The sequence below is a fragment of the Hypanus sabinus genome, chromosome 20 (assembly GCF_030144855.1).
Source record: "Hypanus sabinus isolate sHypSab1 chromosome 20, sHypSab1.hap1, whole genome shotgun sequence".
NCBI lineage: Eukaryota > Metazoa > Chordata > Chondrichthyes > Myliobatiformes > Dasyatidae > Hypanus > Hypanus sabinus.
In genome coordinates this window covers 44,808,883-44,833,832 of record NC_082725.1, presented here as the reverse complement: position 1 = coordinate 44,833,832, position 24,950 = coordinate 44,808,883, and the positions used below count along the sequence as shown (strand labels likewise).

The following is a 24,950-nucleotide window of genomic DNA, read 5'->3' as shown; positions in this document are numbered from 1 at the left end:
CATTTGTTTTCGAATTTATAGATAACAACCTCTTTAAAATCTGGTAATGGCCCCCCAAACCCCCTCTCCTTCACCATTTCCCATTCCCTTTTCTCTCTCTCACCTCATCTCCTGCCCACCCATCAACTCCCTCTGGTGCTCATCCCCCCTCTTCTTTCTTCCATGGCCTTCTGTCTCATTCACCCATCAACTTCAAAGCTCTTTACGTCATCCCTTCCCTCCCCACCCCCAGGTTTCTCCTATCACCTTGTGTCCTCTCCCCTCTCCCACCTTTTAAATCTACTCTTCAGCTTTTTCTTCCCAGTCCTGCCAAAGGGTTTTGGCCTGAAGTGTCAACAATACTCTTTTCCAGAGTTGCTGCCTGGCCTGCTGAGTTCCTCCAGCATTTTGTGTGTGTTGCCTAAAATCCCCTGGTCACCTCATTACTGGAAGGATGTGGATGCTATAGAGAGATTGCAGAGGAGATTTACAGGATGTTGCCTGGATCACAGGGCATGCCTTGTGAGAAAAGGTTGAGTGAACTTGGCCTTGTCTCCTTGGAGTGACGGAGGATGAGAGGTGACCTGACAGAGGAGTATACGATGATGAGAGGCATTGATCGTGTGGATAGCCAGAGGCTTTTTTTCCAGGGCTGAAATGCCTAACTTAAGGGGCATAGTTTTAAGGTACTTGGAAGTAGGTACAGAGGAGATGTCAGGGGTAAGTTTTCACACAGAGAGTGGTGGGTGCGTGAAATGCATGGCCAGCGATGGTGGTGGAGGCAGATACAATAGGGTCTTTTAAGAGACACTTAGATAGGTGCATGGAGCTTAGAAAAATAGAGGGCTATGCGGTAGGAAAATTCTAGGCAGTTTCTGGAGTAGGTTACGTGGTCAGCACAACATTGTGGGCTGAAGGGCCTGTAATGTGCTGTTGATTTCTGTGTTCTTTACCACACAACTCTGGATTCAGTGAGGAACATCATGGGTTTAAGAGGCCACAGAAAATGTGCTGCATTTAACTGAAACCAATGACAAAACAAATATAGCATAAAAGGAAAAGCTGGCCGAGCAAAATTAATATCAGAGATCTCTGTGATTGGCACAAGGGCAGATCTCCCACAGTATGAGATATGGCTGGAATTGGAGACATTCTTCTGGTAAACCAACAGGCAAAGCACAAAACAAATGAAGCATGACTCAATAATGCAACCCGAACATTTTCAGAACAGGACACAAGAGACTGTGGATCACAAGCTATAGGAGCAGCAGGCTACTGGCCCATTGAGCCTTCTCCACCATTCAACCATGGCTGATTTATTAGCCTTCGCAACCCCATCTCCTGTGTTCTCCCTGTAACCACAGAACGTCAAGAGAGTCATCCTACATGGACGCACACTTGAAACACACTGTTCGTCATACCAGCAAGGCTTGCTCAAACCACTCTGGATCCACAACATTGTTTACTGTATTTTAATGCTCCCTAAATCCTACTTGTCCCTCACTCTGTGCTACTGACATACATTTTATTTGTTTCACCAAAGGTCTCAATTTGAAAAAGCCCATCCTTGGTCAAATATCTTTGGCATTTTCCACCTCATCTGTCTAATTTCTAGAGCCTCACAAACCCCCTAGAAGTCCATGCCCTTCCAAACCCACCCTCTAGAGCTTATCGCACACAAATGCAGACCAGGAGTTAAGGCTTAAATTGGAGAAATACTACCAGCTGAACTAGATCTTAACATAAATGAATCTGTTTAAGAGCAGTGGATGAAATTCCAACTAATCACATTGCAAAACAGGAAAGGAGTTGGGGGAATTCTCCAGTTTTAGACTGTGGATGTTGTAGATGGAGAAATATATGCAACAGGGTAAAGCAAAGTAAGAGGAGTTTGTATCAAACGATCAAAAATGGAGTAAGTGTGGATGACTACAGAAAATGGAAGGATATAGTTAAAAAGCAGATACAGAGGGTTGGTTGAGGACCTAGGACTCGAACAGAATACATTCACCAGTTAAACTCTACAAGCTGCTTTAGCTGGTGATCAACAGATGATCAGGAGGAGGAATAGTTCTAATATTTTTTGGTGTAATTATTCTAAAGTGTATGTGTTTTTTTAAATTTAAAGATATTTTGAAGTATCTCTCTTTCTGTGTATACTGACAAACAGAAGACAGCGTTATTAGGTTACAAACAAGAATTCGTCATCTTTGCCAATATCCCTAGTAATTGCATCACAGGAGGATCTTATCATTATAGGCCACGCTCTCCTTTTTAAAAAAAAACTTGTTTACATACTGTCATGGAAGTGCTATCTTGCTGCTGTAGAATCCAAAGGGCTAAAATGTTACTTATACGTGTTAAAATGTTACTTTAAAATAAACTCATGGAAATAATCCAGTTTATCTGTTTCTGAGAGCACTACCAATCTGCGACAATAACAACTCCCATTTATTCACAGTTTATAATGTAGTGGCTTCTCCCACAGTAGTGTACAGCACAGCCATCAACTTCATACAAAGCTTGAAAGGCATGTTCAAAGTAGTTTTTAAAGAAGAAAATCAGGAAGAAATCCTTAGCCAGAAAACTAGAGATTACAGTCCACTTCACATTTTTCCACACAACAAACCCTTTATCCCCTCTTTGAATGTCCATAAGGGACAATCTCTCCAACAGTAATGCCCTAGGTGTGCACAGTATTTGGGCAATGGAAATCTGACTGTATTGTAGGCAGAAGTAAAAGAGTTATTGTTTTAACTAACCTGAAATGGGCGTTAAATTGTCTGGTAATGTAGCATACAAGTATGTTATAGATGAATAGAAAAGGCCGACCTAACAGTTACCAAAGTGAATCCCTTTACTGGCCTCCCACTGTGAATTGGTAGCCCATAATCGTCGCCTTTAGTAAATTAGGTTTGTTCTCGATATATGCATTATGTTTATTTATTTTCTTCATCCTCCCCTTCCCCCACAAAATAAAATCTGAAAGGCCAAATTACCATGACCTGAACAGGTGTAAAACTCTGCAGGCTAGGTGACTGAAGGCCCGGTTGCCCAGACAGAGCAATACGAAAGACGCAAGCACAGTATGTGGAATTGAAGGATCACAAAGACGGCAGGAGGCACAAAAATCACAAACACAAGAGACTCTACTGACACAGAGCAACACACGCAAAATGCCGGAGGAACTCCGCAGGGCAAGCAGCATCTATGAAGTGTGGATGTTTTGGGCAGAGATCCTTCGCCGGGATCTTGGAAGGCCACAGGTTACAGAGGAAGCAAGGAGCAACTGCATGGAGGGATCGGAACACGATGTTGTGAACTGGTAAAATGAGGCTAGTTACTCAAGTGACAAAAATAGTTAAGTGCATGGATACTCTGACAAGTCATTCCTTTCCTTGTCACGCTGCCAACACCACCTTGCTCTTTATTAGGACCAACTCGCGTTTCAAAAATAAAACACAAGCAGTGTGTGTCAAACAAAACCCACATTTAATAAGCAATTTAAAACCGTCTCATGTTGAAAAAAAAACAAATGTCGAGAAGTTTAAAAACCACCAAAGAAAATTATTGCAGTGACCGACCCCATGTCTGGACACGTCCCAGACGGGTGCGTCTGAAACTAGAGATCGGTTGATAAGACGGCAGGGAGAAAGACATCACAGGGACGGAAGTTTACTTGCTGCAATGCCAGAACTACAGGAAACAGACGTTGTGTATGTGTGTGTGTGTTTTTTTTTATTGTTGCTCGTGGGAGATAGTCCTGGAATCAAGGCAATTTTGATTCAACACTAGCACCATGATTGTTTCTGTTACAAAGTGGCCTTTGGTTCCATATAGCCGTAGGCACAGGCTACTTCTAATCTGCAATGTAATTCAGTAGGTGGAGCAATACTGAAACACAAGTACACATTTTGTTGACTGATAACTACATAGTTATCTGGTAAAAAAAAGAATTTTTTTTTAAAAAAGGGAAAATGCCCTCAGGCAGATCCAGTTAATAAAATCCCATTCAACTTGAACAAATGGATTAAGGGGAGATCTTAACTCATGATAGTGCGTGGCCCTGGTAAGAGATTTCTAATGTTCAGCGTCTGAGTAAACAGCCGTGAAAATGCAGTGCCAAGCAGAGAGCTCCAGTTCCGTCACGGCTAGTCACTGACTTAACAATAGCTTCAGCCTTTGCTCTGTGCTGTGTCAGCGCCTCCATTTACAAGGTGGTGTCGATTTAAGACAGCGGGCCACTGACATTTGTTGCTCTGAAGCAGCTTTCTCGACACCAGAGCCTTATTCCTGAATTTTTCATGATACCACGTTCAGTTCTGGCTGCCTTAGGAAGGGTGTGGAAGCAGTAGAGGGGACACAGACGAGGTTTGCTAGGATGCTGCCCGGGTTGGAGAACGCATCTTACGTGGAGAGGTTGAGCGAGCCAAGGCATTTTTCCCCCTTCAGAATGGAGGACGAGAGGTGACTTGATAGAGATGTAAAAGACTAGAAGCAGAGTGGATAGCCAATACCCTTTCCTGGGACAGCAACGATCAATACAAGAAGACTTCTTCTTGAGTTGAGTGGAGGAAAGTTTAGGAAGAGGTCACAGGTAGATTTTTTTTTAGAAATGATACAGAGAGAGCAGCAGGTGCCTGGAATGACTGCTGGAGGAGATGGTTGGGGTTATTACATTCAGGACATTTAAGAGACTCTTAGAGAGGCACATGAGTGAAAGAAAAGATGGAGGGTTCTGAGCTATACAGGATGGAGGGGATGGATTGACTTTGGAGTAGGGTTATATAAATCAACACACCATGGGCTGAAAGATCTATACTCTTCCATGTCCTAACACCACCACTTCAGATTTCATTTAATCAGTGCTATTTTTGCACACTTCTGTAACCAGTTAACACTTCAGTGCCACGTACAACACAAAGATGGACCACTCAATTCGCTTCCCATACCGCTCAGTCAAACCCCACCTTCCATTTCCTTCATGAACCTCTCCAGCTTCCCTTTAAATGTATCCTTCTCATTCTTAAATGTTCCAGTTTCACCACGTCCCAGCACTGCCTGTATTCTGCATGCACAGCAATAAAGACGCACATTCTGTGACTGCATTAGAAAGAGATTAAGCATAACACCTCTCACCGTACACAAATGTCAGTAACAATAGAACTTGGCTGGAAAAGAGCAACAGTCAGCACGAGAAAGGGAAGTTATTAGTCTGATGAATAAGTCATACTTAGAACAGTAACTGCACCTTCCCTCCCAGACTATGGTTAAGCCATATTCTTGTGATTATCCAATTGGCCTTCAGTATTTCTTTTAGGGACAGACTGCATAAGCTTGTTGTCTGACATTTGGTTGAGTGAACTTGGCTTTTTCTCCTTGGAGCGATGGAGGATGACAGGTGACCTGATAGAGGTGTATAAGATGATGAGAGGCATTGATCGTGTGGATAGTCAGAGGCTTTTTCCCAGGGCTGAAATGGCTAACGTGAGAGAGCACAGTTTTAAGGTGCTTGGAAATAGGTACAGAGGGGATGTCAGAGGCAAGTTTTTTTCATACAGCGAGTGGTGGGTGCGTGGAATGCACTGCCAGCGATGGTGGTAGAGGTGGATGCAATAGGGTATTTTAAGAGAGTCTTAGGTACATGGAGCTTAAAAAAATAAAGGGCTATGCAGTAGGGAAATTCTAGGTAGCTTCAAGGATAGGTTATATGGTTGGCACAACATTGTGGGCTGAAGGGCCTTAATGTGCTGTAGATTTCTATGTTTCTAAAATGGCACTCGGCTTCAAAGAAATATTTGCCATTGGAAAAGCAGTTTCAGGTTAATAACTGCTGAAATGCAATGTTCAGTCTTTCTAACCAAACAGTGGTGAAAAAACAGCTGTGATAATTAACATACTGACCAAATTCCTCAACTAGTGGAGATAATAAAAGGGTTTACGTTGATCTAAGGAGTCATGTTGTTTCTCAGTTCATGTTTTATCAAACAGCCAAGAGAATGACTAACTGAACATTTATTGGTACATATGATGGCTTCTCCTTTTTGTGGCGATCACAAGGATCTTTGTTATAAATGCCAGTCTCTTTGAGGTTTTACGATAAGAGTTTTAAAGCCACTCACCGCCAACAGCTGTACATCGCGATACCATTTCCCACAGTACGAGTGCCAGCGAGTACACATCTGTCTGCTTAAACGCCTCAATGTCCTCCAAATTAATGCGCGACTCCAGCACTTCAGGGGCCATATATCTGGCTGTGCCAACCTACAAGGTACATAAAATAGGTAAAAATTGTCAAGCCGGTCATTGGAATGTTATAAAATTTACAAGAAGCAGAAGGAAACCCCACACGACTAATACCCTGATTTAAATTAACTTATCCTTAGACTAAGGTCTTTAGTTAATTAAAATTTTATCCATAACCTTGACCAACTTCCTTTCTCCCTGCATGAAATCTGTAAGGAATCTTCTCTCCTGATCCACTGCTATTGAGAGAGTTGTGCAAAGCCAGACACGAGTTAACTTTATGGAGGCATTCCACTAGGACTTTCTCTGTTCTCGTTCTTGTGGTATGGGTGTGGGTCATGGGCTGAAAGGCATTCAATCTGGGATGACCAGGTAAGACGGCTGATCATTGCCTGGGTGCTGATGTGTGTCCATGTTATATTCCCAGAAATATATATGTTACTGCTCCCACTGACTATTTCAAAGTCAAGTCAAATTCTCCTGATTAATGGCCCCTTTGTATCCAATTGCAACTGCTTTCAGGAGACTGACGAAAGATTTCAATTTGGCTCGAGACATCGAGCTTGTTTCGGGAGTGAAGCTGTTGGAGTGACTATTACAGCTTTGGGCATCAGAGCTTGGAGTTCAATTCAGACGTCATCTGTAAGGAGTTTGTATGTTCTCCTTGTGACCATGTGTGTTTCCTCAAGGTGCTCTGGTTTCCTCCCACAGTCCTGCAGATTAATTGGTCATTGTAAATTCTACCATGATTAGGCTAGGGTTGCTAGGCTGCACCATTCATTGGGCCAGAAGCACCTATTTCACATTGTATTTCTAAATAAATAAACTAATTAGTAAAGTAGGCCAACTTTAAACGGGGTCAATGTATAATTTCTATACATTAAGTAAGCTCTTTCAGCAGCATAGGCTGTTTTAAGGAGCAAGATTTCCTTAGGTGGTGAAACCAAGGGCTTCTTGCATCCACCTCAGAGTCCTCTTGTCTGGACATGTGACAAGCCCCCATTTGAATACATCACAATAACAATGGATAGTGACCAAGGTTATTATACAACAGCATTGGACTATCTAGAATGCCAAGAACCTCAAGTAAAGCGGGAAAACAAAATGAAAGGCAGTGAATTAAAATAAAATGAATTTCAATTTTTTAAATTATCGAGATGGCTAGATAGGAAGTTTTAGATATGTGCCTGTGAAACCTTTACATCTAATAGACAATAGACAATAGGTGCAGAAGTAGACCATTCGGCCCCTCGAGTCTGCACCGCCATTCTGAGATCATGGCTGATCATTCACTATCAATACCCAGTCCCTGCCTTGTCCCCATATCCCTCGATTCCCCTATCCATCAGATATCTATCTAGCTCCTTCTTGAAAGATAATAATCTATTATCTACAGTCACAATCTTCTTTCAGTTGGTCGATAAACAACTTCCTTATCAATGACATTACTATGAAATGCTGCTACTTGAAGTTCCCTCGTCTTTTTTTGAAATTGTCCAACAGTAAAGGTGAAACAAATCAATATTAAACATTCAGCAGGAATTCAGTTTTGGAAAGAGGAAATTCAAGCTGATGAGTAATTAGCAAACATAGCAATCAATCCTTTTCCCCCCTCATTGGGATTGCATCTCCTTCATATTGGACTTGGTAGAAGAATGAGAATTGATTGCAGGAAGACTCCCCCAGTGGGGCTATCCAGAACTAGAAGACAGTTTCTGAACACGAGGTCAAAATGAAGCTGAGGGGAGAAAACTTCTCTTGACGGATTGTGAATTTCAAGTCTTCTCTACCCTGAGAAGCTGTGAAAGACAAATCATTCAATATATTTAGACTGCAAAGACGTCAAGGGGCACGGGAAGAGGGCAAAAAAAAAGTGATGCTGAAGCCATGTTTGAATCAGCTGTGATCTCAGTAAATGGTGGAGGTAGTTTCAGGGACAATTTGGCCAACTCCTGATTTTATTTCTTAAGTTCTTGCCTGTGGTACTTGATACATTGGGCCTCATTACTTCTATACTGAACAATGATGAACTAGGAGTGAATGGGCGTCAAATGGACTGCTTCACACAATCTTACATGCACTGTCCACTTCCTAGAAAGATACATTTTAACAGGAAGGACATCAAACAGGTCTTTAAATGAACTGGCTCCCAATTTGTTGGCCAAAAAGAAGCTTCAATCGATGTAAAATCCAACTCACAACCTGTTACTGGCGACAAGAGACTACAAATGCAGGAATGTAGAGCAACAAGACAGTCTGCCGGAAGAACTCAGCGGGCCATGCAGCTGTCATAATGCAAGGTTTCAATCTGAAATGGTGACAATTTATTTCCTTCCCTCCCCCACCCCCCTCCCATGAAGTTTGACACACTGCATCCCTCCAGCAGACCGTGTGCTGCTCTCCAACTTCTTATTGTTTGTAAAGGAATTCCTTACCAAGGCAAAGCATACCCCCCCACCCCCCAGCTACAAACCTTCTGGACGCTTTAGCTTGGGCAATCAGTTTTATATTTCACAAGCTCACATGCAAACACCACAACCCAGCCCACATTAACAGGGTCGTACCTTTTAGTCCGAAGCACAGTCATGAAAGTTGCATAAAGGTTGCATAAAGTTGGTTTCTCTTGGCATTACCACACTCCCAGTAGTTTTGCGTCTCCATTAATGCAAACGCAATTCTACTTTACCATAACCGAGTTTACACAGTACCATTTTTGTGATATTATTGGCACAAGCTGTTCAACTCAGATGAATAGTGGTATAATTTCACAAAGATTACAACTGAATTTAAATGTGGTTACACAACACCATGGCAGGCCCCTTATGACTGTCGATATCAAATGCTGTGACAGCAGTGCGATATCCTTGAACTAAGGTGTCATGTTGTGGAGAGTGTGAAACGCCCATCAGGGCATGCTACCAACTGATACATTGCAGGTTGGAGGAAAATGTGCACTGATAGTTCAGTGGGGCAGGACCACAGTCTACGCTCCTTTCTCTGCAACCCTTGGAACGGCCGAGTTGGGTGGGGACACTGAAATGGCACATCACCATAGGGAGCCACACAAGCAGTGATGGTACTGTGGTTTGAAAAAGCAAGCCAACACTACTGAATGTATTAATGACAAATGTTTAAGCTTTGTATTGCTTTCTCTTTTGTATTACTATTAAATTATGAATTAAAGTTTATTTTTGAAATAAAGAATTCTTTGAACCAATACCAAAATGCACTTCCTGAGAGAGACTGAAAAATCAGGATCATGTCTGTTCTCTGAGCTAGAGAAGCCCGTAACGCTTGACCCTTTCTGGAAGAGCGGGGTTGACACGCTTCTCATCGATGCTCTAATTAACATTTAATCTTTAAGCAATATCATTTAAAGCATTGCTTGAAGATACATTCCATTGTTGTTTTCAGGACCTTGCTGTGTTTAAATTAGTTGCCATGTTTACATCAATACTAGAAAATACTTGCATCTTAATTGGTTTTGCAGTGCACTGGGACATTTCTGGGTTGTGAATGGTGCCTGCAGGCAGGGTTCCTTATTAAAACATCACCACTAAGAAGGGACGGCTGCAAGGACCTTGAATGCTTAAGAACACCATTCAGCTTGAAAATGCACGGAACACCAAGCTCAGGCGAGAGCCCTGTGAATCAGAGGTCCAGCCTTTCTCCTGAAGGACCCCATCCAGGAGTTACAGAAGGAATATTCAAGAGTCAAAGGAATCCGGCCCGGAAATATAAAAACACGTGTGCAATATATGCTTCCTGTGAGAAACATAGTACCCCAGTGGTATTGCCCAGAATGACTGAAATGGTGCTCTTGCTGAAATGAAACGGGAGGCAAGTGTGCTGGGGCAATGCTCATCTCACCTGGGCTACAGATTGATGTGTTAGAAGTGCCACAGGAAACAGACAAGCACAGGTTATCAAACCACAGAAAAAACAAAAATAACTTTAGTTAATACCATTGAAAAGTAAAAAGAGCTGGGCTTAAGATTTGGGTTTTAGGTGAGACACACACACACACACACACACACACACACACATACACCCCCCCTCCCCCCCCCACCTTGAAGTCCTCCTGTCTCACAGAAAATACCTATACCACACGGGCCAAGATCGATGAAGCTTCAAGCTGAAAGACCAATGTCAACCTGGTAGGATTCTCACTACCATTTATATATACTTTTATAAAAGGAGTATTACGTATAGATTTCAAAATGCTGAAGAGACTCAGCTGGTCTGCGATGTGTGCTGGTCACTAAGTGGTGGGGGGAGAACTCAGGACATACTGACACATTTCAACATTGTTTTCAATGTTCAAGTTTTCATTACTGACTTCAATTCAGTTGTGCCATATGGAGACAGGATGTTAATCCTTGACTAATCTTCATTCCAAGCAACCAAAAATATCCTATTTGGCAAATCCAATAAGATGCCTCCGAACGGAACAAAACTTTTAAAAAAATGGAAGAGTAAAGCATGCAAAATGCTGGAGGAACTCAGCAGGCCAGGTATGGAAAGGATGGAAGCGCAGATGTTTTGGGCTGAGACCCTTCATCAGAAACCCTAGACGGAAAAAAATGAAAATTTCAGAATGTATAAACAAACAAAAGACAGATTTTTAAAAATTTGTGGTGAAGATTTGCATTCCACTGGTACAGGAAAAATTCTATTTCACAGGAGCAGTAATCAAAACTGGCCATTGTGCCACAACAGTATACAAAGAAATAGATCAAAGAACAGAAAATAGTTGAAAGGTGAATGGAAGACTGAGAGTTTCAGGATGCACGGTATGTAAATAAAGCCCTAGTTGGATCACACTAAGAACACCGGGCTATTTACATTAATATCACATTTTAAGATGTGCATTATGTTTACACTGGATGCCACAGACAAGGATTAACTTCACATTTATCTATGCATTCTTATCTTAACCTTTAGAATGAATACTATGTAGATTTTACTTGAAATCAAAGGGTTAAGTTAGAGAAGGGATTGCATGGATAAATATGAAGATAATCCCCAAAATTCAGATTTGATTGAGATTATAACTGAAACTGGAGAGAACCTGTTCTTATTAGATTGGAAGTTTAGCAGACAATGTAAACTTCTTTGCCTCAAGACTGAAGCCAAAACAAAAACACTTCAATGTGCAAAGGGTGGCAGAGATTCACAACTGTCCTGCTGAGGCCCAGTTAGTTCCAACTCTTGGCTTGGTTTATTTTTGATATCCAATATCATGGGGGAGAAGTTGGGTATGCGGAGTTAGGTTACAGATCAGCCAAGTTGTGAGTGAACGATGGACCAGACCTGACCACCTAGTCACCAACTCCAGTTCTGGTATGGTTGAAAGGACCTGCGACCCAGAAATCAGTTCTCGAGCTGTGGTCACCGACTCTAATCGGATTAGAGTCGGTGACTGCAGCTACTATCTACACGCGGGTCAGTGGAGCAACAGTACACACCCCAATCATCAGTGCTCAGTCTGTATCCCAGTAACGGACCCGCAGTAAAGAACTGACTTGGGACTGCGGTCTGGGATCTGCATTCTGTACACTGGTAACTGACTGTGATTTCTAGTGTTCCATTGCTGAGGGAGGGTTCAAGAACCAGATGGTTATAGGAAAAGAGCGGTTCCTGAATCTGGTGGTATCAGACTTTAAGGCTTCTGCACCTCCAGCCTGATGGTAACAATGAGAAGAGGGTACTTTACATCACTGAGATGCCATGTCACGTGGTTTTGTTTTGATCCGGGCATGTGATAAGGCCAACAACAAAGAAGTGGGAGGGAAGGTGATGCACCATCAATAACTCACACTGAGACGTAAGGCGAGATATCGGCTTTTATTGACTGGAAGAAGGAACCAGGAGTGAGTGTCTATCATACAATGTCTTGGAGACTGAGGCCGAGCGTCAGACCTCAGATCTCCTTTATACAGGGGCCTGTGGGAGGAGCCACAGGAGCAGTCAGCAGGGGGCGTGTCCCGACAGGCACATAGTTCACCACAGAAGGCATGGGGCGAGGGAGGCCAAATCAAACATTTTCTCAACTCCACTGCTCTTCAGTGAGTTGAAATCAACCGGGTCTTTTTCCTTTACACAATGATGATTGAACCCGTTTCTGCATTTAGTCTAATCATACCAAACAATACTCTGGGATTTCCACAATCTGCACATTGCAGCAAAAGCGGTTTCTAAGACCAGTGCAGGGGAAAGAGGATGGGGTGGGTGTGTGGTCCGCAGCATAGGCTCACAGAAAGGCTTAGCATACTTGAAAGTCAATGACTCATTATTAAGAAGTATTAGCTAAAATCCACAGAATGAATGCTATTTTTTTTATTAAAAGACAGATTTGGTCTGACACTTAGCTGCTAAGTGCAATGTTAATGCCACTCGGGGCTACAAGGCTAGAGCTCAGGTTTATGTGCTTTGAGGAACGCTCCAGCTGCAAAATAGGGACGAAGCCAGCCATGAGAGGACTATATTGTTCACGGCAGTGGATTAGAAGAAGATCCATATGCTGTCAATACTTTGGAAGTCTTGGCTTCAGCAAATCAGCGGAGGCAGTAAAAAAAACATTAGCCAGGAGTCTGTGGGTTCACGGCGGTACTCCTCCAGACATTTGGCGGAGTGGTCCCAGTTAAACGGGGAATTGTCACATCAATGGAGAATTTAAACCAGGTATCTGCCTTTCACTTCATGTGAAGTTAAAGGCCAATGGTTTTCTTTCAGAGGGAGGGAACTGGAACGCGGCAGACCACCCCTACTCTGCCATATTCTCCCTCAAACAACTGAGGAAGCTTTTCAGATCATCGTTGGAATGTTGTATGCTGAAACTTGCTCTATGTCAAAAGATTGCAGTACAGGTTGAGTACCCCTTATCCAAATTGCCTGGGGCTGGCAGTGTTTCGACTGCTTTGGAATATATAGTGAGATAGCTCGGGGTTGCCATCATTTCTGACTGTATTTAAGTGCTACTGGTAAGCAGTCTTCATCTCACACTTGTTCATCACACATATGTACTTAACAGTAAAAATTATTACATACCATTAATACAATGCAAACATAATGTGTGCAGGCTAACAAAAGCAGCACAACAGCATTGGGAGAACACCTGAATCAGCTGTTGAACAACAACAAACAACGGCAGGCTTTCAGTCTGTACCTACGATGTGTGTTTTGATTAAAAGGTTACAGTGCACTATCTGTATTTTACTTGAAGGTTAATATGTAAGGTACAAAAACAAATCAGCATTGTAGACTTGTTCTGGTGTAAGATTTTCATCGGCGACGCTCTGCAAACCCAAATGACTTCTGTTGCTTTGGGTCTTTCTTGTGGCTGCTGCTTATATGATGCAATGTGCCTGCCCTGCGACAGTCAAGTTAATTTTTCATGACATCTGTGTATACATGTACAGTACTTGTGCATACGATAACAAACAAGTTTTTGAAGTACAGGGGATTCCAGTAAATTGGGACACATCAGGTCCAGTACATCTTGGTCCAGTTAAACAGCTGCCCAATTAGTTGAAGTTTCATGGCATCAGCTAAAAAGATTTATTTTAAAAAACTACCATTTAACTGAATAACAAAATACAGAATAAATTGGAACACTATCAATCCTACTACAGTACTATAAAACTATGCGTTAGTTCCTGATTGCTATCGATTGAGGAATTCATTCAGTGTACCTGTAAGCTGCCGCATTTTTTTTGATTAAATGTAATTGAACCAAATTAGTGCAGACTCTTGGTGTAGATAACAGACTGCCTTCATACAATGCTATTGGTGATCACATCATCCCAATCTTCATTTTCATTGTCATTCAAGATGATTGCTGATACCTTCCAGTTCTTTTATGCTCCTAACTCGAAGGAGTGAAATCATTATATTTTCACTCTGCGGTGTTTCTGGCATCTCCAAGCCCAAATGCTTGAAAATGCAGTGAGCAAAACAATTCTGATTAATCTTACTGCTCATTTCTCAACAACTACCAGTCACAAAAATCACTGCTTTTTGAACATGAGCACAAAAATGACGCTATTTAAAAACTGTTCACTCTAAGCGCAGTTTAGTGTCTAAAGCCCCAGAAGTACATGCATCTGTTTGGCATAGTCTCATGGGCCAATTAAACCTCAGAGTGTCCCAAATAAATGCTATTTACTCAATCAGGTTTTGTTCTTTAAGAATTGTTCCAATTAAGTGGCTGTTGTAATCCATTGCACTTCAAAACATTTCACTTGCTTCAGATGTGCTGAGATTATAAAGAGCAATCTACAAAGACAGAGCTGAGGCAGGAGAAGCTTGGCTGGACAGAGCATCGAGGGATATAAAGCCAAGGCATGAAAATTGAGCTCAGATGGTCCGCTTCCTCTTGACCTGAAAAATCCTTAAACTACCTTGGACTATATTTCTTCAGTATTGTACTAGGTCATCATGTCTACTTTGTACAACTCATGCATAATTTGAGTTAACTTAAATTTGTTAACTTGCGTTTGTAATACAACATGCTGCTGAAAGAGCCAATTTTCATGGCATGTATACCCTGTGTATGTATGTCCAAGATGACACCCACACTTGCTCCTGTAACTACCCTCCTGCATGTTAGCACTTCACTTACAATACCACAGGACCAATATCTGAACGATCACCCCCATTTGGTCATCCTTTCAATATTGAGCATTCTTCAGACACCCCCCACCCCTTCAAATTCTTGCCACCAGTAAAGAGGAACCAACTTTCCAATGTGCATAAGACGAGGAAGTAAATGACTGGCGACAGATTCAGTAGAAGTTATCACGAGGTGCTTTGATAAGGAGGGAACGTTTCCAGAGACACACAGAGGACAGCGTGGTAAGGTGGCCACAGACACAGCTGGGACAGGAGAATATTTTGAACTCAAGTGGCCTGTTGTCATTAGAAACGGACTATCAGAATGAGCTGGGGGGGGCGGGGGTTAGAAATCAGACTCAATAGTAAGTTTCAGAACAGAATTGGACGTGTAACTTCTGTTCTGAAAGTTACTACTGAATCTGATTTCTTCCTCCAACCACGCACCTCTTCTGATAGTCACAGCCACAAGGCTGCAGCTTTTTTCTGTTTTAACTGGATGTGTAACTTAAAACAGAAAAAAGCTGCAGCCTTGTGGGACAGGCAGTCTGTGCAACAATAGGGATGGCCGTTTTAAAATGCTGGCAGAGGCTGGTGGGCCAAATTTGCTCTATGATTCTAAGATCTACTTCTACGTCACAACAATAACTGAAGAAAATATATACATCGCAGTGAAATCATACACGGACAAATAATCTACAGTGACGGTTTAAAAAGCGCTTGAGAGATTTCCTGCTTGCTTACTTCTGGATGGATGACTTAATTTTGAACTAGTGGCAGGTTCCACAACAGTAACACAAGCAGCTCATTCACACGCCACGACTATTAAATAGCATCGATCTGCTGGCTGAACGCCTGCTTACCCTCGTTTATTAGCGCAAGACAGTGACATTAATTGAGTGACAAATAGCAAACCCCTCACCAGACGAAGCCTAATATGCTGTGCATGTGGCTTTCAGAGATGCTTCTCAAGGCACCAGCACCATAAGCACATTAGCACAATTGGATGAAATGGACCATGACAACGTGAGTATGAATCTGGCCAAGGGACAGGAGAGGAGGTGCATGGCTGTTCTCAGGCTGAAAGGAGACTTACAGTAGCGTTTGACAGAATGAGAATCACTGCTCTTTTTGATCTCTCAAGGCATGGAGAAAACAGGATATTGTTTACAAGTCTGAAAAAAAACACCATACATGGCAAGAACATTTTGACAAGGGAAGAGACACACAAATGAGTTGGGTTGGTCCATTCATTAAGAAGAATAAGGAAAACTATAAAATGCATCATGATATTTTAATTCATGTGTGGTAACCAAGGAGATGGAGTTGAATGCAGGTGATAGGATAACTTGTGAAATGGAAGCAATTAATCTATAGTTTGTTTACTGAGGCATAGAAGCAAGTGCCTTTCTCAAAGACAGATTGCATTCAGATGAAAAACTGTGCTCAATACTGATCATACCCTTGAAAGACTCAAGAGTGCAGAAGAGGTCTGCTAGGATGTTGACTCTAGTGAGGAGACACCTCGGTACAGTTAAGTTCACAGAGGAGATTTTTTAAAAATCAGTAGTGCAGTTAATAGTGGGGAGGTGAGCTTCAGGACACAGAATGCCATCAACCAGTTGGTAAGCTGGGCAGAACAAAGTCAAATGAAACTTAATCCTGATGTGTAACAGGGCTCGGAGGTGTGCGCTGCATGGCAAGGCCTCCGGGAGTACTGAGGAACAGAGGAACCTTGGCTGAAAAGTAAGGAGATCTCTAGATATAGTACTGCAAGTAGGCAAGGTACACTCATTAAACAAGTGTAGAACACAGGAGTACGAGAAGTCACGGTATAAAACATTGCTTAGGCCACGACTAGAGTAATGTGTTTAATCCAGGTCAGGTGAGAATATGACTGCACCGGAGAGGGTGCAGGGATTGGAATGCTTCATATAAAGTAAAGGCTGGATGGGCCGTTCTGACTGAACGGTGACTTTGGAGAGTTAACCCTCTTAACAGTAATCCTGGGTATCTAGCTCCCTCAGAAGCTTTTAGACAATCTGTGTGAATTAGTTTGTTTCAATTTCAAACCTTCAGAGGTGTCTAATCAGCTAGAATGTGCTTGCACAGTAAAGATGTACATCAGTCAGGCACAGCACGTTTAAGTAAATAACATCATTGAAGTTATTGAAATTATATTGTCTTTAAGAGTATAGAACCTTGATGTACCACAACTTTGGGAAGACTTTGCCGAGAGAATGTCCATCATGACGGGAAAAAAAGTCTTTCACATCCACAAATTTCTCCAGTGATTTAGTCAGTGACAAAAACAGATACTTCAAGAACACAAGGGAAGGGGCCTGTGCTTATGGGCACGTAACAGAGTTGGTACAGGAAAGGAAATTTGATGATGATGACGTAAATAAAAAAAAACCCAGATGGAACAGAGTTCACACACACAAAGAATCAGAAGTTTTTGCTTCTGTGATCATTTGACTGGGGGGGGGGGGGGGTTGGGTGGGAAGGATGGCTATTTCCACAGGAAGTTTGTCTAAATTTATTTTTTAAACTGACTTTTCCTCAGAGACTCCAGGAACTGTTGAAGAGCCCTGGACAGGTTCAAGCACCTGCTTTTTTCAACACAACTTTTCCCAAAGTTTATCTGCAGGTGTCAGGCTCCTAATTAGCACATGCCAAATCCTTCCGGAGGAGCTAATGACAAGCCTAAAAATAGGCCTGAGAAGTGCCTTAGTAGCATAGATTAGGTGCGGGATACATTTCAGTCAGCACTGTGGCTCAGAAACGAGTGCAAAGTGGCAGATACCAATGACGAGGTATTGCAGGCGCAAAGCTATGTGGATGGGGACAAACAGATGACCTTCCACTGTGGCCAAGGGACAAAATGAACCAAGGCAAAGCAAGCAACCTGAAAAAACACACTACAAGCTCAAACCATTCGGAGCCAAGAATCCCACAAACAGCAGAATAGAGTTACTCCTGTTCTATTAGAACAGCAGGTTAATGGAGAGGATTAATGCTGTAGAATTGCAGAGAGAATTAGTACCGTAACTGTATCCCTAAATTGCACAGGGTATAAACTACAGTCTGGAATCAGGCTCCCTACAGCTTTGCAATTAGACTGAATTCCAAATAACAAAAATAATAGAAACCTAATGGAAGGTGTTTGTTAATTAATCCAACAGCAATGAGCCAGTTACAAGCCTGCCTTGCATTTTAATGTGTTTTTCAGGAGCACGTTTAAAAATCGTTTGATAGAACCATATCTGAGGTATTAGGGTATTGGTAGAAGGGTGCAAGTTCAGAGCAGAGATAGTTTGAAAAAATAAAGGCTTCCACTTACCTGCCCGCTGTTAGCCAAGTCATCTATTGACAGAGATGACTCCAACCGCAATGACAAGCCAAAGTCACACAGGCAACAAGTCATGTCATTCTTCACTAGAATGTTGGAGCTTTTGAGGTCCCGGTGGGCAATGGGAATCTTTGGCCGGCCACAGGGGGTGTATTCACTGTGCAAGTGGGCGATCCCCCTGGCCAGCGACCCTCCTAGCAGGCACAGATCCTCCCAGCTCACAACGTGCCTCATCAAGTAGTCCTGCAGGTTGCCCTGGGGGTGATAGGCGGTGATCAGCCAGTACTGCTTGCCCATTTCTGTATCCCGCTCCTCTGCCGTCAGGAACTGCAGCACGTTCTCGTGCTTCAGGTTGACGTCAGAGAAGATCTCCTTCTCGTTCTTCCAGGACACGTACTCATCGAAGTGGAAGATCTTCGCGGCCACAGTCTCAAACTGTTCAGAGGTGCTCTGCCGTAGCTTGGCCTTGTAGACCTCGGCGAAGCGGCCCTTGCCTACGATGCCATCCAGCTCCAGGGGCAGCAGTTCGGTGTTGTGGTTAATGTTGTTGGCGCAGGTGGAGCTGATGTCAGACTGGTCATCGTCCAGGCGGATGGTGCAACCTTCGCTCCGGTCAATCGGCCCCCGGATCCGATGACCCGCCTTCTTGACCTTCTGATCCTTTGCCCACTCTCTGTTCAGGGTCTTCTGCCTCTGGACCCGGTACAAGTAATAACCGAGGGTCACCACTAAAGCAATGACGAGCAGTGGGATGAGAGTGACGAGGATCACTTTGGTGATAGATTCCACGTCCACTGGGATATCTAAAGTAGATGGATACCAGCAAAGTTGTAACAAAACACAGCCACCACAATCAGTTCTCAAAGTCACCCTTTTGAATTGAATATTAAAAACAGAAACCATAGCCCGAAATTTAACCATCCCAGTTCTGTGGAATCTCCCCCGAAGAAACAATACACCAAAAAAAGAACAAATCACACATCTTATGAATGGATCAGAGTTTATCAATGTTGACCAGCTCTGGAGCATTCGAGCAAAAAAGAATCAATCGAGCATTCTGGCGGCTGTCAGCAACTGAACACTAACTGGTTAATCCCTGGGCTCTTTAAGGATAGAGAAGGGGAAACTTTACTTCCTTTTTTGGAGAGTGATGGTTTTTCCCTGCTTACCTTTAAACAGTTAGATGTTGAAATTTAACACAGAGGAACATGTCAATGCCCACTTAACTGCTACATTTTCCAATAATCTTCAGGAACTTTGTTCAGTCTATAATATTAAGTCGGTTTCGGGAAAGATTATGAGGCCTTCTGTTGCTTGGGGTTAATCATGGATATGGCATTTTAACAGCCCGCATTTGCCCCTTCTTCTGTCAGTAGAAATGGTTTCACCGGGCTTAGTAGCTAAGCCACACATGAAGGCCAGGAGCAGGACTTGATTGTCAGAGGCTATTTGAGACACACACCATTAAGAGCATTTAATGGGTAGTGGGAGCTTATCCCAACTAGCTCCCCTGACATTAAGGAACCATTACATCTCATCAATCGCTTCCATTGTCTTGAATTAAGACTCCATAAGCCACCATGTTGCTTTGAGGTCAGAAGGTTATGGGTTTAAGATCTCAGCCAAAAAAAAAGGCATGGATACATAATTTGGGAGAAGATTCCCACATGGCAAAGTGGGAGTGCTGGGCAGTCAGAAAGGTTTTCTTTCAGTTGAGATTTTAAATGCTTGTCTAAGTTGAAAAGATTTCACTGGAGTATTTCAAAGGTCAAAGGCCTCATTCTTTTAAAAGTCTCTCAATCGTCAAAGCCTCATTCTTGTTTCGGCCAACATCTACTCCATATTATAGGATCATTATCACATTTACACTTGCAATGTCTGGCTGTGTGCAGAGTGGGTACCTTCCTCTATCATCGGTAAAAAGGGGTCTCACTGAGTGCAAGATGCCTGGAAGATCCTGTGGGCCCAAGAAGGTACAACAAAGAGGAAAGCATTTCCTGTAAAAGTGTGTGGAAAGGACTACCTGTGTACTCTCACTGCTCAGAGTACTCCACCTTCAATGGAACTAAACAGCCCAGGAATCAAACCAACTAAGCTTCACAGGACCAATGTAGGTACTACATGGATCACAAAGGACTTTCTAACAGTGGTTCAAGTTGCTACCTGTTCACACCAAAGAAGCAGCAGCAGCTTCCTAAAGGGAGGATGGGGCAAACATGGCTAACAAGGGAAGTCAAAGCCAGTATAAAAGCAAAAATTCACAGCAGCACCAGAGGATTGAGAAGCTTTTAAAAGTCAGGAGGGAACTAAAAGACCATAAGGAGAGAAAAGCTGAAATTAGAAGGTAATCTAGCCAATAATATATACTATTGAGGACACCAGAAGGTTTTTTTCCTCCCCCAGTTATAAAGAGTTAAAGAAAGACAAGAATGGACATCAACGGCTGGAAAATGGCACTGGCAAAGTAGTATTGGAGGGACCAAGAAATAGCAGATGAACCGAAGGAGTATTTTGCGGCAGTCTTCATTGTGGAGGATTCTAGCAGTATGGCAGAAATTTTAGAGTGTCAGCGGACAGGGCTGAGTGTAATCACCAATAATAAAGAGGAGGTGCTTGGGAAGCTGAAAGGTCTGAAGGTAGACAAGTCACGTGGACCAAACAGCACACATTCTAGGGCTCTCAAAGAGGTAGCTGAAGGGATTGTGGAGGCATTAGTAATGATCTTTCAAGAATCACTAGATTCTGGAATGGTTCCAGAAGATTGGAAAACTGCAAATGCCACTCCGCTCTTTAAGGGAGGGAAGCAAAAGACAGGAAATTACAGGCCAGTTAGCCCAACATCAGTGGCTGGTAAGATGTTAAAGTCCTTTATTTAGGATGAGGTTGAGGTACTTGGAGGCACATTATAAAATGAGCCTGGTTGGGCTGCATGATTTCCCCAAGGGGAAATCTTTCCTGATAAATCTGTTGGCATTCTTTGAGGAAATAACAGGCAGGATAGACACAGATGAGTCAGTAGATGTTGGTTATTTGGATTTTCAGAAGGCCTTTGACGAGGTGTCACAGCTGAGGCTGCTAAACAAGAATTCATGGTATTGCAGGAAAGATAACAGGGTTAATTTACAGTTACAAAAAAAAAGCTTGTGAACCTTTACAATTAGCTGGTTTTCTGCATTAATTACTCATAAAATTTGGTCTGATCTTCATCTAAGTCACAATAATAGACAAGCACAATCTGCCTAAACTAATAACACAAATATTAGTTTAAGTACACAAACACTTGTACTTCTCCTTGTCAATGCTGAGCTCACCATTTACACAATCACAGTCTAGGTTCAAAATGTATGGGAACCTCTGGGGTAATGCCTTCTATGAAAGCAATTTGGAGTCAAGTGCTCGAATCAATGAGATGTGTTTGGAGATGTGGGTCGTAGAGGTGCTCTGCCCTATAAAAAAGGCACACTAAGTCATGTTACTGACAGAGCCTGCCCTTCTCGAGAAAGATGTGTTTATATGCATCATGCCTTGATCAAAACAATTTTCAGAGGACCTTTGGAGAACTGTAGATATGCACGAAACTGGAAAAGGCTACAAAAGCATTTCTAAAGACCTGAGTGTTCATCAGTCCACAGTAAGAGAGATTGTCACAGATGAAGGAGTACTGTTGCTACTCTCTCTAGGAGTGGGCATCCTGCAAAGATCACACCAAGAGCACAACGTGACAGGCTGAAGGAGGTGAAAAAGGGCCCAAGGGAAATCTCTAGAATTTGCTGAAGTCTGTTCATGTGTCCACTATAAGAAAAACACTGAACAAGAATGATGTTTATGGAAGGACACCAACGAGGAAACCACTGCTCTCCAAAAAAAAAACACTGCTGCACATCTCAGGTTTGCAAAATATCACCTGGATGTTCCACAATGCTTCTGGGACAATGTTCTGTGGACAGATGTGACAAAAGTTGAACTTCTTGGCAGAAACACACATTGCTATGCTTGGAGGGAAAAGAGCACTGCACACCAACTCCAAAACCTCGTCCCAATAGTGAAGCATGGTGGAAGAAGCATCATGGTCTGGGGCTGCTTTGCTGCCTCAGGACTTGGAGAGCTTGCAGTCATTGAGGGAACAATGAATTCAAAATTGTATCAAGACATTTTACAGGAGAATGTCAGGGTAGCAGTCTGTCACCTGAAGCTTAATAGAAGTTGTATGATGCAAAAAGACAATGATCCAAAAGGCAAGAGTAAATCAACAACAGAATGGTTTAAAATGAAGAAAATGTGTGTTTTGGAATGGCCAAGTCAGGATCTAGACCTTAACCACTTGAGATGCTATGCCATGACCTGAAGGGGGCTGTTCATGCAACGTATCCCAGAAATATTCATTAACTGAAACAGTTTTGGATGGAGAAATGGTCTAAAAATTCTTCCTTGCCATTGTGCAAGTCTGATCAGCAGCTACAGGCAACTTTTGGTGGAGGTTATTAGTGCTAAAGGAGGTTCTACCAGTCATTAAATACAAGGGTTCACATACATTTCAAAGGTACATTTGATGTCAGAGAAATGTATACAATATACATCCTGAAATGCTTTTTCTTCACAAACATCCACGAAAACAGAGGAGTGCCCCAACGAATGAATGACAGATAAATGTTAGAACCCCAAAGTCCCCCCCAGTTCCCCTCCCACCCACGCGCAAGTGGCAGCAAGCAACAATCCCCACCCCCACCAGCAAAAAAAAAGGCATCGGCACCCATCACCGAGCACTCAAGTGTGCAGCAAAGCAACAGCAAAGACACAGACTTGCAGCACCCCAGCCTGGACTGTGAATGATTAAACAATGTGTTCAATAAAGATATGAAAAGTACAATTGTCTGTGTTACTAGTTCAGGCAGTCTATTATTGTGACTTAGATAAAGATCAAACCACATTTTATGAGTAACTAACGCAGAGAGCCAGGTAATTGCAGAGTGTTCACAAACTTTTTCTTGCAAATGTATGCTTAGCATTAGATTCCTCTGGGCATGTACTCACTGGAGTTAAGAAAAATGGGGGTGGGAAATCTCACTGAAACCTATCGAATATTGAAAGGCCTACGCAGAGTAGAGGTGAAAAGAATGTTTCTAATAGCGGGAGAGTTCAGGATTAGAGAGCACAGCCTCATAAAGGAAGGGTGTCCCTTTAGAACAGAGATCAGCAGGGATTTCTTTAGTCAGAGGGTGGCAAGTGTGTGCAGTTTTTTTTTGCCACAGTTGTGAAGTTCAAGTCATTGTATATATTTAAAGTGAAGGTCGATAGGTTATTAGTAAGGGCATCAGAAGGCAAGAGAATGGGGTTAAGAGGGCAAATAAATCAACTTTGATGGAATGCTGGGGCAGACTCGATTGGCCAAACAGCTCAGTTCTGCTCCACTGCCTTATGCAAATCAAGAGGGCTTAAAGGAGTGACTGACAGTAAAACAGTCCAGGCAGATAACTGCAAATGATACTGTAAACACAGATTGCAATATCCTCTCAAGAGCTATAGGCAGTGGATAAAGCCTCGCGTGTTTTCCACCTGAGTTGTTCTTTGCCAGTGAACCATTACTTATTTTAAAAAAACCTAACTTTTGTACTTATACTTGATGGGTCAACACGGGTGAACGCTGTCTGCAAATTAATGAGAACAGTGGAAAATAACACCACCTGCAGCAAATTACTTACTCCTGGCAGTAATCCCTCATGGGCTACTATCAGGAACCGAGTCTAATTTATTATGCATTTGGAATGGAGTGCTCAGCAGATACAGTCCCCCATGCTCCTATCCTGACCAAAAAGATATGGGAGTATAGTTCTGCCTTTAGTTAACCACAGAACCACCAGCCCGAGAGACTAACATCAGTGGCAGATAACTTACTGGAAGGCATTCTACCTGCATTTGGAAAGGCAAGGGCTGATTAGGATAGTCAGCATTGCACTGTGCACGAGTGACAGTGCCGCGATTGTGTGTGTTCTTTTTGAAGAGGTGACTGACAACAGCAGAACGACTTATGTTTTCTACAAGGCTGCTGACAAGCCCTCACATGATAGGCTGGTCTGAAAATTTAGAACATCTGCGATCCAGGGTGGGCTAACCAACTGAATGCAAGATTGGCTTGGAGGAAGGAGTCATAAGGTTATGGGTAACCCTAGTTAATTTCTAAGGTTCAGCATTGTGGGCCAAAGGGCCTATATCGTGCTGTAGGTTTTCTGTGTTTCTACGTCTCAGTTCTGTAACCTCCTTGAACAGCATGTTACTGAAACTACAAGGGAACGTGCTTTCTTGGATCTGGTCCTATGCAATGAGACAGGTAAAATTAGTGATCTTGTAGTTAGGGATCCTCCTGGAAAGAGTGATCACACTATGATTGAGTTTCTCATACTAAAGGAGGTTGCAATAGTTCAATCTAAAACTGATGTATTATGCCTAAACAATGGAGACTGCAATGGGATGAGGGAGGATTTGGTTAAGTGTAGACTGGGAACACAGGCTATGTGGTAGGATGGTTGAAGAACAGTGGAAGACTTTCAAAGAGATTTTTTTTAATATATAACGGTGTTCAACAAGAGTATATTCCAGTTAAAAGCAAGGACAGTAAAGGATGGGCAGGGCCAGCCATGGATAACTAATAAAGAGAGGCATCAAACTAAAAGCTCGTGCAGACAAAGTTGCCAAGAGTAGTGGGAAACTGGAAGTTTGGGAAAACTTTAAAAAGCGACAAAGAACTACTAATTGAGCAATAAAG

The 24,950-nt window shown here is 42.6% G+C and overlaps 1 protein-coding gene across 3 annotated transcripts in view; it reads right to left on the bottom strand.

Moving 5' to 3' along the window:
* The window catches only part of tgfbr2b (transforming growth factor beta receptor 2b), a 78,930-nt gene that overhangs the window by 15,225 nt on the left and 38,755 nt on the right, over positions 1-24,950 (bottom strand). For all 3 annotated transcript variants that reach the window (XM_059945410.1, XM_059945412.1, XM_059945411.1), the window contains exons 4-5: positions 18,182-18,993; positions 6,102-6,243 (exon numbers count right to left, since the gene is read on the bottom strand). In XM_059945410.1, the coding sequence (XP_059801393.1) occupies positions 6,102-6,243; positions 18,182-18,993 (954 nt within the window). The remainder of the gene's footprint in view (positions 1-6,101; positions 6,244-18,181; positions 18,994-24,950) is intronic.